Source organism: Nesoenas mayeri (genome assembly GCF_963082525.1).
Source record: "Nesoenas mayeri genome assembly, chromosome: 13".
NCBI lineage: Eukaryota > Metazoa > Chordata > Aves > Columbiformes > Columbidae > Nesoenas > Nesoenas mayeri.
Window position 1 is genome coordinate 18,654,212 of NC_137550.1, and position 16,274 is coordinate 18,670,485.

A 16,274-nucleotide genomic window follows, 5' to 3' on the forward strand; every position below is an offset into this window, starting at 1 on the left:
CCCAGGATGAAGCAGTAGATATTCAGACCCGTTCTCATCTTTTTCTCTTTTCCCCAATGTACCGGCATGCACGGCGCAGCAGGAAAATGCAGCTTTAAATTGTAGGTCACACTTACAGCTTCCCTGTTGGCTGGCTGCCGGAAGATATCTCCGTCGGAATGTTCCCATGATAATTCTCCATCTCCTGTATGGGAAGCAGAGCGGTATCAGTTAGGGGAGTAATTGCACAACACCCTGGGAGACACTCAGGGGAAAAGCCTCATTCAGCTTTACCACTAAATTAGGGTGGATGTTGCATCCGTGTGTAGAGGTGTCAGTCTGTAGTGTGACTTGGCTGTACTAGATTCTGTAGAGACCAAAAGGAAGATCCCTTCCCAAACACTATGCAAACTCAGGATGAAGATTTACTCTCAGATTTATGCAGCTTAACAAGATGCTATGGGCAAAGTGATTTCCAGCAACCATGACTCAGTTTAGCTCACAGAGAGAGGGGTTCAGTTGTGGGACATTCCTTCCCCTGTGGGCTGAGAGAACCCACCAGCACAGTTATTGTCGCTCAACTGAAATGTAACCTGACTGAGAATTGAATCCTGAATTACATTTTGTAGTCAGCTCTGAAATGTAGCCATTAATACATATCATATAAGTCAAGAAAAAGTAAGCCATATTTTGTCCTGCAAAATCCCTGTCTCCATATATCTATATGGTTGTTTATTTCCCTCTTATTTAGGTGTCATACTCCTTGAAGAGCTGGAAGCTGACTTCCCTAAACTTCAGGGTCCTGACTTTAGTCTTCACCTGTCTCACAGCCCTCAGGACTGCAAACTCCATGAACACATATATTGAAAAGGACAGAGTTGATTACGAGATAAACTATCATTTTAACATTTTAAAATAAGAGTAATAGATGGTGGAACATGTTTTAGAAAAACCTGCATCAGTGGAGACACTGGGTCATCTCTACTGCATAATCCAATTTAATCTCACCTCTCCTATAGAAATTCTAATGAACTTGTTTCTCATGATTCTCTCTGGCTGAAGTGACTGATTCTCCAGCATAGGGCTAATTTACAGCATAACTATGTCTGATACTTCATAGTTTGAAAGTCAGTTTAATTTTTGTAACTGGAAGAGGTTGGTTTCAAATAACTATCAGGGAACAGATACCAGGAATCATATGATTAGCAAGGATTTACTTTAATTAACTGTCCATATATTACAACAGAATATCACTAAATGTCACCGTAGGAAGCCAGGACTATCACCTTGCCTGCTTGAGATCAGAAAGCTTTATAAGCAGTTTGCCTGGCAAAATGATCTGTAAAGATCCTGTGGAACAACATGGCAGAACAACTGCCGTGCACAGAGATGCTCATCCTTGCTCTGCCGGAGCTGATGGATTTATGCAGCACACAGCGTTGCCCTGCTGAGAGATGAGCCCAGGTCCTGCACGGTGTCCCACTAACGTTCATGTACGGCTGCATCTCCGCCAGTTCAGTAGCTTAGAGAGCTACCCACACCGACATGACAGCACAGCTTCCAGCTGGGAACTCGTTCCTTCCCGGCGTGTGGTACTGTCCCTGCATCGTGCTGCATCACTGAGCACCGGTGCACCCAAAGGACCCTCTTTCTGGCTCGGTCCCTACACTGCTCCGAGCTTTTGTTCCAGCCTATGTACTCAGTAAACTCCTTAGGACACGGACTGGGCGACTGTGGTAGCTGGTGCTTCACAACTCCAGCACTATGGGCAAAACTATTCAACTGACAATATAACACTCCTTATTTTTACCGTGCAATAGTACTGACTTCCAACAAGCAGAATCTCCAAAGGGTGTAAGTGCACAAAGGTGCAAGCAGGAGAGTTTTTCAAGGCAGCGTGGCATCACCAATATCAATAGAGTGGCACTTTTGAAAAGCACAGGTACCTTTAGGTGCTTATCTGCATCTTTGCGAACTGGCCACAGGTGCTTATATACCCTAGAAGTGGTGATTCAAATGCCACAACACCAATAGTGAGATTAAATACATTCAGAAAGACTGTGAAGGCCCCTAAAATCAAATTCCCTATGTGTAAAAGATCTAAAATGTAATTACTAGTAAAATACTGAAGTCACCTGAGTATAGATTGACACCCAATTTAAACTGGAGTAATTTGCCTTACCCTCTGAATTGAAATTCTTGTGTCTTGCAGAACCTGAGCAGGTCTGGTAACCTGTCAGATAGAAGCTTGTCTTTTATTGCTAAGTTTTTCTACCCAGAGCAATTTCAATACATCATTTGAGGATGCAAGTTTATTATCAGTGCATTCTCTCCTCCTTTTGATTTAGGAAAACAAAGGCAGCAACATCCTCCTGCTGGAATTTGAGGTTTCATTTCCCACCGTGCATTGGACTGTAAGTACAGGGGCCACTTGCAGGTCGTGTCCTGAGTGACGCTGCTGGTGGCACAGCCAGGGCTGACAGGGGAAGGAGTAAATTCAGAGCCCGTCCTTCTGTGGTTGGGCTTGAGCTTACCTCTGCAAACCGGACAGCAGGACTCCGGCACAGAAACTGGGAAAGAGCAAGTTAATTTGGGACAAGTCTTCAACCCACAGTACACGTTTCCTTCCTGCCAGTAAAACACAAGGAGAATTTAGAAGGAGTCATCAATTTGTTTGGTATTATATATGCATTTTCTATGAATATGCTTCAGTTTAGTATGTGTGTTGACATAAATGCCACTCCAGCATGCAAAAGCAGAATATCAGACCAGAGGAAGGTCTCATTCTTTAAAAAAAACACGGGGGAAAGAAGTAAAACTGTGTGGGGAGAAGAACTATAATTATTGTAGGCTGAAAATGTACCTGGCATAGTTGGTAATAAAATCACCCAGTGTAAATTCTCGCCTCTGCTCTCCCCCTGTTGTGTCTCACCACTGAAGTGGAGGAAGAGCTTAGCAGTAACTAAAAGTCATAACGTCTTTTCAGTACTTGGCCTGTTAAATGTGTAGTTAATGTAGAATCTGGTGATGATTTGATCAGAGGAGGCCCAGAGTTGCCAGTACTCAATACTGCAGAGCTGGCTGGATGGAGAGGGACGTTTCAGCTCAGACACTGGCTCTGGAGGGTCTCCGGGTGACTCAATATAAACTGGATTTGAATTGGTGACATCTCAGGAATGGCTCCGTGGCCCAGTGCCAGTTTACAGAGGTGTCCTCTCCCAGTCTGGGGGGCTCTCAACTTATCAGCTCAGCCCAAATGAATTCAGTTTCAGTCAGTGGCTTAGCGCTATATTTTCCAGTCAGGTTGAAGTGAAATACTCTGTATATGCCAAGGAGCAATATTTACCTGCTGCGTCTGTGCTGCGAGCTCCCTTAGAGCAGATGCCTGACAGGGTAAGCTTTGTCCCCTGTGCTTGAGAGGCAGCCTGGCATTTACCAGCTGCTGCAGCCTGGCTCCGAGCACTCTCAAGAGCTTCAGCATTAATTCTCAATCCCCAGCCTTCGCTACGTATTGCTTATATTTCAGTGTCATGCCTTCTAGAAAGGACAAATGAAGCATAGACAGAGCAAGGCTCTGTGAAATCCTGGTACTCACTGAGCAGCTGCACTGGGCACACTGGTTCGCTTGCCTGTTTTGGAAAAGCCCCTCGGCCACAAACATTTCACCATGGTGGTAGGTGGTGCCGTTGTATTCACAGGATTTCCCGGTGATTTTGCTGCTTACTGAGAAAAGGGAGTCTTCTAGAAGCAATGGGAAAGGAACACTTCATGCAAACGTTCTTGACAACTTGCAGTATCACAAATACAGGGGAGGAAAAGCCTCCCTTCTCCCTCATTTCTCTTTATTATATAAAGCCAAGTTTTGTCATGCCACAAAGTATAAGTGATATTCTCATGCTGCGATTTTGCTGAATTTTAATAATTCACACTTTGAACTGACTGTCCCAGTTAATCTTAGGATGCTGATGATCAACTGGGATGCCAACACTGATGGCCACGTCTCATGCTGCTGCGTTTTCTCTTGCTCTGTCTGCTGTAGCACTTGGTATTAGGATATGTAGGTGCAGTTATGTGCCCACATGTTGTATTCACTTGGCTTTTTCATGCTTTAATGTAGAAGGCATTAGGTCCTGTATACACACAGAATCCCACTGTCAATAGCACCGTTCTAGTGTGATTTCCCCCTTGTTAGTACTGGTATAATTTTATTAATGATGCGTAGTATTGTTGCACATAGAAGACACAGTTGAAGGGCAGCAGGTTGCGCCACAGGGCATATGTGACGCTGCTTCCATGCCATCCACAGGCACAAACCCTCTGGGAGAGGAGCAGTGATTCTGATGATGGAAATGTGTCAAGAGAGAACTATATACTATCTAAGTGGTTTGTTCCTAGCGGCTTTCACAATCCATTGCTGCTGTTGTTCTCGAAATGGGCAAAACTTGTCAAAGGCAGACTTCAAAAGCCACCCAAAAGCTGAGTTTTCTCTTACATGCATTTTAATGCCAGACATGCAAACGAGTGCATTTTGTTTGCAGAACTCAGTGCATATGACAAAAGCACAGGATTCAGTGTCAATTCAACCCCGAAACCTCCTGTTTCAACTCAAGATCATACGGAGTTCTGTACCACATGGGTTAAATTTTCTTCTAAGATAAAGCAACCCATATCTTACCTTAAAACATCCCTAGATTTTTTAACTATTAGTAGCTGACATACTATTCAAAGGGATTAGACTTCACCTATGAAATGTAAGTCACCTGATACCTATTGGGCAGCGAATCTGGCACTATACATTTACATTCACATGAACGGGAAGAGGCATTTTGAACAAGAGCTCTATGGAAGTAACAGTGGGGTGTTTGTTCTCTGGTGCCTGAGTCACTGCAGATTTCTAGGAATGCAGCTGAAATTTCATTCAGTGAGTTTGGGTTTTCACGTAAAAGAAACCTGACCTGAAAATTCAGCTCTTGCTGTAGCCCCTTTCATTATCTATCAGATAAACCTGCAGAGATTTTTGTGCCATTACAGAATACACATTTTTCGGCTGAGAGCTCAAGTGAAAGAACAGTTTTCTGCTGGTATGCCTTGGCATTAAATACTGACATTCAGAGTTTTCCATAAAAGCACATATTTAGCTGTATTGGGCCATAAAAATTAATAACATTTTGAATGGTAAGCATCAAATCTGGCTATGGAACATACAGGTACCACAGTATCTGAGAGTCTAGTGGGTCAGCAAAGAACCTTCTGCAGGAAAATGGCAGAAATGATCCATTTTGGGTTCCCTGCCTAACATTTCATTTCTCTTCAAGAGACAGACATGGTATTTGCACCTCTTCCTTTGAAGCACCAAATGCATCATTATTTCAGTGCAATCAAGGGTGTCTAATGATACCTTTCCAAAATCTTAGTAGTTCAGAGCTTTAACACCACCTGTGCTTAGCACTTTCTGTATGGTTTGCTGGTAATACACATGCTGGAACGGCAAGATGCGTGCTCTCCTTGAGACACGTCCTTTGAAAGTCATCAGCAAACAATTCAAGTGACAAATTCAGCTACTGTCCCATTAGGCACAAATACTGGAAGACACAAATCAAGAGGCACTTCTCAGGATTGTGCTACCTCCTGAAACTTAGGTCACCGTAGTTCCTTGCGCTTTCTGGGAGTGTTCTCATAGAAAGCAGAAAGAGCGGCTGCCAGACCCTGAGTTATCCCCTTGCTGCAGAACTGGAAAGAAATGCAAATGAAAGGCGAAATGTTGCCGCAGGCTCTGCAGGACGTGGCCGTGCCCAGGGACTGTGGTCTGACACCTGCAGTACCTGAGGGACTCACTGTGACTCTTCAGAGTATGGGATGAAGAGTGTCAGTTTGACCGCAGATTTCCCTGGGTATTTGCCACATTGTTCAGATCACTATGAAATCACCAAATGCCTTTAAACTTTTCTAAATAAGGGAAGAAAGATAGTGAAGTTTTTATTGCTCGGAAAATGACAGTGAACAGTTGCAGTAGGTAATTGTTTTCATCTATATCTCTTTTAAGTTGATCACAGAAGTTAGGTCTATAACAGCTAAATCATAACATGAAGCCCAAAATTCATATACATCTGCCTATCTTTGGAATATGGGATGAAATCCTGTTTTGAAGTCTTATTTGTTGAAACAATTATAAGAAAAGTCAGTTTTAATTACATAAGACCATGGTTCAAGTCCTGTGCTGCAGATACCTGTGCATGTCTTTTAGCACATTAGATGAACGGAGCTATTTGGTTGCACAAAATAAGGTTGAGAAGAAGTTTTCAGATCAAGACCACACTACTGTTATTGCAAAAAATATCTATATAAATATATATGGACATATATCGGAGACAGCATACTGGAGAGTGCCACTGATCCTCTCCAAACACAGCATCTGTGTAAAACGGCGAGGAAGGTTTGTTTATATTGCACATCTAAATATAACTTGGGTCTGGTGCCGTTTCTCTATCTTTGCTAGTGTGTGACTGACTTCCACTGCTAGGACTTGCCTTGGTTTCTTTTCTAGTGCTCTTTAAATCATGGCTAATTAGAGGAGCTCAGACTCCCTCATGATATCGTGTTCTGCAGAATATGCAATTAGAGTCATTGTGGGTTGTTTTAATAAGTGCCAGGTCTGAGCTTTGAAAAATCTTGGCTTTAATACTGATATCAGTATGCGTTATTCTGTGCCTTAGTTCAGATATGTCAGAACTAGATTAATTAACTGCAAATATACTGCATTGCTCAAAGCTCTATTTGTAAACCTTGCTTCTTAATCAAGATTGTTCACAAAGCTTTATCAGGCATTTTAATGGTGCTGACTAACATTGCTTTAATTAGCTGCCTCTGTAAAGTACCAGGCAAACCATCTGTGTGAATCCTTTTAATTAACTGGGTTCCATCTGAGTTTTTCTTTCTGGCATTCAGTGGAAGCAATATAAAACATGCAGGGTAAAGATATCATAGCATCAATTGAAAAGGAAGTATCTTTGTTTCTGTGGTTGGCATTTATTCTCTAAAGGCTCAGACGTCACTATAGAAGTTGACAGGCTATGCTTGTATTTGCCTGGGGTTTTAGTGGGATCAAGATAAGCCCATGAGTTAGCAATATGGATAGCACTGATTTATTGCCAACATTAGCATTAGGTAAAGGCAGGGGGCTAAGATGTGCGACCTAAGCTTCATTTGCCTTGATATGGATTTGAAATTATCCTGTAAGTAGCTTTAAAGGTTGAACCTGGCTGAAGAAATCTTTCAGGTTTTACAAACAGGCAACAGAAAACAACTGTATCAAAAGCTGATTAGCTTCAAAACATTGGTTTTTAAGCAACTGGAGACTATGGTGGCTCTGCTTGAATTCTTATATCCAAGCATTCCTCTCTTCCAAGTCCTGGTCTTAATGAAGCCAACAGAAAGTTTGCCTTCAGGATTCAGCCTAGGTCCCTGCTTGAATGCTGGTTTTAAGCTAATGTTTGAGATGGATGCATGAACTGGGAGGAACTGTTGATCTATACAAACAAGATTTGTATCAGTTCAGATCTGTAGTACAGCCTGATTCACTAGGAAATAGAACTGCGTGTAGGTCCAGTTCACGTATTCCATGAACTATCGTCCACTAGACAGGGCATGTGAAGAAACGTATGGCAGAAAGTTTGCCATGAAGGGATGCCGGCCTGGTGGGCAGCGCAGCACCGGTGCTTCCCTCACCGTCTGACAGACCAGAGTTAGCCAGGGATTGATAAACCGCAGATATTTTATGGACATTTTCTGCTTCAGTGGAATTTAGTCCAGTCACAGATTTTTCATGGGACCCTGCTGGGCTCCTGATGGTCACCCCACGACTGGAGGTTGCCAAGGGCTGAGGTTTGGGGGCAGCCACACCACACACAGACCAGGGTTTCCTGGCTTCTGGGGCTTTCCAGTCTCCTGGGGGAAACAGACGCTGTGTCACATGGATCACAGTCAGTTTGGGAAATACCATCTTTTAGCTTTTTCTGTTTACAACTATTCCTTCCAGGATTCTTATAAAAGCTTGGCCCTGAGATGCTTTACCCTTACTTGGATATGAAGCAGAAGAGCATCAGATATCTGCAACTAATCCCTTGAATAGCTTAGACACATTCCACGGGCACTTCTTGGTGTTTGAAACAGTGGTAACTTCTGTAAAAATATTTATGTGCAGAGTGAAAAGCAATAATTGGCTGTGAGCAAACCGGGCTTTTGGGAAACGTTCCTGTAGGGTGACTTACTTGAGGAAGGGCTTTAGGATCCAGGCCTCACTACAGTCAATTAAGCTTTGAACTTGGATCCTGCTGGCTAAAGTCAGGGGGTACGGCTAAAATTGCCAGCAAACAACTTTAGGCCACTAATAAGCTGGCAAAACCACCTGAGAATCAGTACAGTCATGGCATGATAACCAGCAAAGTATTCCTGATGAGACATCTGACCTTCAAGACAAGAAAATCAGTTGCTTTTGGGTGGTCTCATCATCGTGGACGGTGAGACCAAGCGTCTTGGCTTTCTGAGCGTCCCTGGGCTGAGTGTGGCTGCTCTGCCCGTCCCAGGTTGCAGGGAATCGGGTGTACTCCCAAAACAGGGGGTGCACAGCTCACACAAATAGGGGTGCAGGGCAGGTCCGTGTGCTGCCCGCCCCTCCACAGGATCTGCTGGGACCCCCCACCTCAGGACGGGTCCGTGGGGTTTTACTGCTATCCCTACAAGATCCTTTCTTGTACAATATTCTGGCCATACTTGCTAGTACTTAACACTCTCACTATTGCTTATTTTAGTATCAGAACATCTGGCAAAGATCATATTTTAAAAATCCTACAGACTCTTGGCTTGCTGACTTAAGAAACTATTTTTAAACTGCACCATTCAGAATCACCTAGTGTCATTTGCTGAAAAGGATGGGCTTTTAACGTCAAGCAGAAACACTGGGCACTCGGCCTGCCTTGTTTTTTTGCAGTTTGTCTGTTTTATTAACCGCCCTAATAAAAACAATCAAGTGCTAAACAATACGAAATGAATCATGAGGTCTAATGCCTTAAGAAGCTTACCACAGTGGGAACTGCTCTGCACATAGTCTCTCTGGTCTTTTGTAAGTAGACAGATTATGAATTTGAATCCAGAGAGGATTTTACGAAACGTGTTTTCTGAATCAACATGGAGCATAAGCGTGTACAGGCCAAGAGAGCGAGGATTTGGTTTAGAACCCTCTGTGATTTGGTTTAGAACCCTCTGTGATTTGGTTTAGAACCCGAGCCACTAGGCAAAGAATTGAATTCCGCTGTAATTCCGGGACAGCGGTTTGCACTGCCATCTCTCCCACATATTCCCTTGTGTTCCCAGGGATTTTGCTTCTTACTGCAAGGTTGCAGCAGGTACCTCAAAGCTCTATAGGCTGTGTCCTGCTGCAGGAAACTGCCTTTGGACACCAGCTACCTGCTCATCTCACATGCTGCTTCTGTACAGACATCATGTCACCCCAAATCCTAACATAACCTACAGGGAGAGGCTGAGGGAGCTGGGCTTGTTTAGTCTGGAGAAGAGGAGGCTTAGAGGTGAGCTCAGCACTCTCTAGAACTACCTGAAGGGCAGTTCTAGCCAGGTGGGGATTGGGCTCTTCTCCCAGGCATCAGCAATAGGACAAGGGGCCATGGGCTTCAACTCTGCCAGGGGAAATTTAGGCTGGAGATTAGGAAGAAATTCTTTGCAGAGAGAGTGGTCAGGCATTGGAATGGCTGCCCAGGGAGGTGCTGGACTCACCGTCCCTGGAGGTTTTTAAACTCAGATTGGACATGGCACTTAGTGCCATGATCTAGTCAATGGACTGGAGTTGGACCAAGGATTGGACTCGATGATCTCTGAGGTCTTTTCCAACCCAATCGATTCTGTGATTCTGTGATAACATCATGCCTTGACATTTAAAATTGCCATAAGAATTGCAGGTTAACTCTCCAGAAGCAACACACGAAGAGCAGTTATGAGGGTCAAAATCAAACACAGCTCTTGGAAATGTGCAGACCATGATCATTTCTAATGCCAAAGAGGAACATGACTAGAGTGTGGGAGCAATTCTCCCTGGTTTGCTTATAGAAAATGTTATGAAACGTGAATCAGCTCAGGTACCCACACAGTCTAACACAAGCAGGCAGCACTTTGATGACTTGACAGCTGTTTCTGGAAAACTGTTTGCTGGGGTGGGAGCTGCACATACTCTTAGGTCTCCTTGTTAAAAAAAATGTACTGTTAATTCTCCTCCTTTGTGGAATCCAGTTCTTTTCCCTACAAGCAAAATAATTCTGTAAGGTAACTCTACGTGAGTCAGTGGGGAGATACAGGGACCATTCTTGCTTATTGAAACCTTTTACTGATGTTTTTCACAGCAATGTTAAAAGCTAACACAATGGGCTTCAGGTTCCACTGTGAAGGATTAATTCTGGGAAGCCCCAAAATACTAACTGAAGCAGTCTGGAATAACAGTAATGAGGTAACTTATTCATGTGCGGAAAATTACATTTCTGGATAAAAACCTGCAGGTGGAGTTGAAATTTAGAAACACATCCAGGCAGCAATGTAGAATAAAATGCTAACTGGTTCTGACTGCAGCTCATCCCAGGAGCTGGAGCATAAAAGGCATAAAAGGGAGGAAAGAGTTGCAGATAAGATGTTGGAAGCTTCCTTTATGTTCTGCACCTTGTTATCTCTGCGGCTTTCAGCTGCTCCCGGAATGCAGGTGCCAGGGCCAGCACAATGTGAGAAACGCTGTTTTCCTCTGCCTCTGAAATGTGTGGTGACCACGGGACAGGCTGTCACCCCCGGGAGCTGCGCACCTGTCTCAGAATGCAACTCCCTTGGTGTCTGTGGACGGGACAAGACTTCCCCGCGTTGGCCGACCTGGGTTCTGTTACTCACAGCGCCGTCCTGAGCCGGACAGAACAAACTCTGCCTCCCACTCCAGCTTCTCTCTGAACGCGGAACTGGGACTGGCACCAAAACCACTTCTTGTCCTTTGTTTTTTGCCAAACGCCCATGACAATGGGTGCAGAATTCCTGGTGCAGAATCTTAAATCCTTAAGGGTAATGATATACCCCGAGTTCCTACCTTGCATGTGGTGAACAGGATCTTTTAAACTACAGTCTAGATCAGTCCATTTCTTTCAAATGGGAAGCCAGGGAATGGCTTCTAGAAGGATGTACTCCTCACTGAATAACACTGCAGAGTAGGAGTCTTAAGTGAACAAGGTGTAATGTTTTAATTTCAGTTTCGGGGCAGCAATATTGAACATTAACTCAAAGCACATGAGCTGCGCTTCGCTTCAAAACATTTCTCTTCAGCAGTTAATGCTTTTGCACCTCATGCAGGAGAAACTGAACTACAAGGAAGGTCCTGAGAGATGAAGCGGCGTGCTGCATTCTGGACGGTGTCTGCGTACGGGGAAAGAACAGCCAGTGCTATTTTGGTGTCACGTTGGCTGGCAGCAGGTTTGGACTCTCCTTTGTAGTTGTGCATGTTTGCTACGTACAAACTCACATGACTTATCTTTCTGTGTCACCAAGGACACGTGTATGATAGTTGATAATCTGAAGCTCCTTTGCAGCTCCTACTGATTGCAAGAGACGGACTTCAATCTGGATCTCACTGAAGCAGGCCCAGCTAAAATGATATGTGCCTCTTCTGCTGCTGGAACAGCTGTTTTGACAGCTAGATAAGCACGTATAGATGTGAGCAGTCAGGGAGCTGCTCTGATGAACGCGATCTGAACCAGCCTCCTTTCACCTGAAGAATTAGAGCTCTGAACAAGTGGTAACGAGTCCTTTGACCCCTGCTGCCTTGGTGTCTGGTTCTAAGGGGTGCAGCCAAAGCTCTGCCCACTCCTGCAAAAATCTAAGTATCATTCCAAGTAGCGGATAAAGAAGTCTGCCTCCAGGCAGAAATCCTCTGTGTTAGGCTCTTCCCTCGACTGCATGTAAGCCAATGGAATACGGTTATTATATAGAAGAAACAGCTATTCCGCACGAGACACATATTTGGAATGGAGGAGTATGTGTTGATAATCTGATCCTTAAAAATTCAAAACAGAACAGCCTCAGACTTGGAGAGGTGAGCGAAGAAAGAGATTATGCAGCTTGCTAGGAGAATGACAGCAAGATTTTGATCACAGTTACGTCGAAAAAACCTGGAACAACTCTGTTGATTGAACTGACCCTGATTGCTGTGAGTTCAAACCAAACTGTGTTTTTTTAAAGATTCTTTAAAAAGATCCTCATGTTTACATGGGAAAAAGATCACATAAATAATATCTGCTGTGCTAGTGCGGCTTCGGGGCTGGACAACTACTCCGAGCCCTGAGTGCCATCGGCACGTTGCGGGACAAACTGCCTCTGCACGCTGGCTGTTGAAAGGTCAAACCCACCAGCTGCCGAAAGGGTGAATGTTTTTACCACTGTCATGTCAAGACAGCAAAAACACAAACACTTTAGAGCTGCTTCATCACCAGAACTAAATCCTGATGCATCATCTCATGAGAATACATGAGAAAACCAATTATACTCTTTTAGCGCAAGGTTATCTTCTAGGGATCACCTAGTATTATTTTAAATAACTTTTGTGGCTGGGGGTCCTTGAGGGATTACAGCACAGTGTAAGAGAGCAAATGGATTTCTTTCCTATTAAAAATTCCTTTGCTTAATTTCTTCCCTCTACTTTTGTTTCCAGTCGCCATGAATGTGTCACCTCAAGGTCTGATCTGAAGTCCATTGAACTAAAGACATTTGGAACTTGGCCCAAACACCTACTCTGTGTGGTACAGCGCAAAGGCAGTTTCCTCTTTCATCTTCTGTCTCATATTTCTACCACACTCCTTAGCATTTCTACAGAGGGGACTGTATCACAGCCAATAACCGCATCTGTTTTCATAGAAGGCTTAGTACAAAAACTATCAAAGCTAATAGAAATCTGTTGATTGACTACAATAGGCTGTGGATCGACCCTCGGTCCATCTGCATTCAGCCTTTTCCCTCAGTCATGCATCACAATCCAACTTAGAATAAGTCTATGATTTAAAGAAACATAGATGATGTGTGAAGGTCCCTTTAAAAAACAACACAAAACAGTGTAATGATGTTGTTTTTAAAGCAGTGACTGAGGCTGACAATAAATTTGCATTGAAAAGTTGTTCACTATCCAAAAACTGCAACCACAAGCTCTAAACAGAATCCATATGTGCCCCTCAGAGGTGCAGGTGTCAAAGATATTAAGCCACAAAATGCTTCACATTAAAATAACTTCAAGGACCAGGTTAAGCTCTAAAAACTCCAAGGTAATTCAGAGTTAATCGTCCTTAATATGGTCAGACGGTGGAAAGTGTATGAAACTCATTGCTTGAAGGAACTAGTAGCACCTTATCTAGACAGTATGAACTTTCATACACATTCAAGGCAAAGATGTAGTTTCAGTTCAAACATTCAAAAGGCTGTTGGTTGTTTTTTAGCTTTCTAGAGCTAAAGCCAAGCTCTTCACATTATTTTAATATATTTTCTGCAGCTTAATTTCCTGTGTTTTCTTTTATAGTGGCATAAAAAAAATGCCCAGCACAACTCTAAAGGAGTCATAAAACACTTTCTAGGTTGCTCCACTTTAATTCCTGCTCTAAGGTTGAACTATTACATGAATCTACCGATCGCTCTCCCAGCCAAGGAAACAAACTGATTGAAGCTTTGGTGCACTTTGAATCCCCTCTCAAGTAACTTTGAAGCTCTTGGAAGTTATCTTGGAAAAATTCTGAGCAGCCTATCCCGTCCTATCATGTCAGTCCAAAGAATGAAAGTTCTAATTCTGTCATCCATGCAGGAAGATACATATATTGTGAGTTCATTTTGGATGCTGATTTACAGATAGATTGTTTGAATTTTTATGGTCAAAACAGCCGAATGGAAACAAGTGATAACCCCAATCTGGCTGTGATAGCAAACATTCCTTACAGAGCCAGTAACAAAGGCAAATCACAAACCAAACTCAATTATCTGAACGCACGTCAATAGGAAAATATTAGACATCTCCCCTGAATGCCTCTATCATTATATTTCCAAATCAAATTTACTTCCAAATAAACCATTTATTTGAACTATCTGAAAGCTACCCATTGTTGGGACTACACAAAAACCAGAGCATCTCACTAATCTCTGTTGCCGTGTAACATTCTGTGAGTCTTTCCAGATATGAATATCCACCTTGTTTGTATATGTGGAATAACCATAAAGCAAGCACAGCTCTGTAATTCTGTGGTTCCTCCACAGGAACCAAACACAGACTGGAAAAATTTGCAATCTGCTCTTATCAACAGATAATAGTAAGTAGCTCTCCAGTTATTACTATCAGCTGCTGTGTATGTTGGCAAACCCGTTCCGCAGTCTCCCATACTGTGACAGCCGAGATTATGGGTCACAGGTTAATTTAGATTTCTTTATCGTTATCTGAGAAGTGCAGAGGTGGGCAGCGCAACAGCAAACACTGAAGGTCTCAAGAGCTTCAGGCGCTGAGGTAAAGTGAGAAGACTGGAACTGAGAGCCAAGGAGCTCTGGTACCTGAGCTGGGTAGAACCCAAAACCTCATCACCAAATTGTTTCTTGCATGTGCATTCTGCAGAGGAAAGTCAACTGCCCAGGTCGACGTTTTTGGTTTTAATTCAGTGCAAAATGCATTGTGTTATGCACATGCCTCTGAGTTTACATCTACAATGCAGACCAGGTTAGGAGGCTGTGCACATAACACCTTGCACAGCTGAGTCTTCAAGAATGTCTACACTGCAGAGTGCGGCGCGTTACCTGGAAGGAATTGAGAGAAGGTAGCGCTGAGCTCATTGCAGGCATGTTTTTCCTGCTTAAGGTGAGTTTTGCGGTGCAGTGAGTTCTGCACTGTCCTAAGTAGGCTGCTTCTTGGATCTAAAATAGCTAGTTCAAAGATACAGGTATTACTAAGTCATGCTGCAATCTATTGTGCAGACACAGCCTCATTTATTGTTCTGTGATGTTCTCAGACCAGTGCTGGGAGATACCTGATCTCATCCATCTTTGTGTTTAGTCCTATGTATATAGGTACCACCTGGCATGTTGTTGTTATTTCAATATCTAAAGAAAAATGAAAAGTACATCCGAAAAGTGGTTTTTGAATTTGATACAGAAAAATCACAGTACCAAAGGAGGTTAAACTTCAATGTGTTACTAATCATGAATGTTCTTGAAAGCGAGTGTGTTTAGTCAGGGCAGCAAGCTTAAAAAAACCTGGAGCTAGATGGGCTGATTCATACATCAGTGTGCAGCCTTATCTGCTGAGAAATCAAACCAGCAAGTGCAATATGGAAACCCTTTCTAAATCCTGCAACTGTGCATTTTTGCTTGTGATGTAAACTTCCCATCTTAGATTTATGAATTCCAGAGAGTTCTCAAAAATTTCAGATCTTTAACTAGACTCTAAATGCTTTGATTTGCAACCGTTCCATGTAGAATGATACAATCTACAATAAGTGTTCCATACTAGTGTCATAAGAGACAGCTGCAGCTAAATGCCTGAAGAACTTTTATATGAAGTTTATTTTCATGACAGAAGGCAGGAGGTCCAAAGTCCACTGGAGCTCAAGAGCAGATCCAACCCTTAAGAATGATGGTGAATTCGCTCTGTGAATCTATAAATCATCTCTCCCCTGATGATTCCTGGAGAACCTTGAGGTGAAAGGATGAAGCTCAAGCTCAGAAGCATGTGATGTCCTTTTGGGTCTCGCTAATAGAACCATCGAATTGTTTTGGTTGGAAAAGACCTTTAAGATGATTGAGTCCAACCATTAATGTGGCACTGCCAAGTCCATCTCTAAACCACGTCCCTAAGAACATCATCTATGTGTCTTTTAAGCACCTCCAGGGATGGTGAAGAGAGTCCCAATGAATGTGAACTTAGTATTTTTGGTTACATATGTGTGATGCTAAGTATCTAATTCAGATAGTAAAATACTTTTCAGGGCTGCATAAAGGAGGAATATCTAGTTCTGTTTAAGCCACAAGGTCTGGATTTTGCCAATGCTAGAAAGAACAGGTTTCAAAAAACAAGCTAGCAGCGAATCTGTGGTAGAAGCTGGTAGGATTGAACCACTGCTGAAAAGTAGAAGATGCTTCATAACGTATGTCTGACAAGCCTTTAAGATTCATGATGGCTGGTGCCAGGGAGAGGGGATAAAAACACTGCATCTCTTTGTGTCAGAAGGCCAGTGTCACTGTGGACG

The 16,274-nt window shown here is 43.1% G+C and overlaps 1 protein-coding gene across 1 annotated transcript in view; it reads right to left on the reverse strand.

The window, feature by feature from the left end:
- The window catches only part of CHRDL1 (chordin like 1), a gene marked incomplete at both ends in the record, with an annotated part of 32,687 nt that overhangs the window by 8,641 nt on the left and 7,772 nt on the right, over window positions 1-16,274 (reverse strand). Inside the window, 3 exons of the mRNA XM_080352592.1 lie at window positions 117-184; window positions 2,514-2,607; window positions 3,575-3,720. Of these exons, the coding sequence (XP_080208718.1) occupies window positions 117-184; window positions 2,514-2,607; window positions 3,575-3,720 (308 nt within the window). The remainder of the gene's footprint in view (window positions 1-116; window positions 185-2,513; window positions 2,608-3,574; window positions 3,721-16,274) is intronic.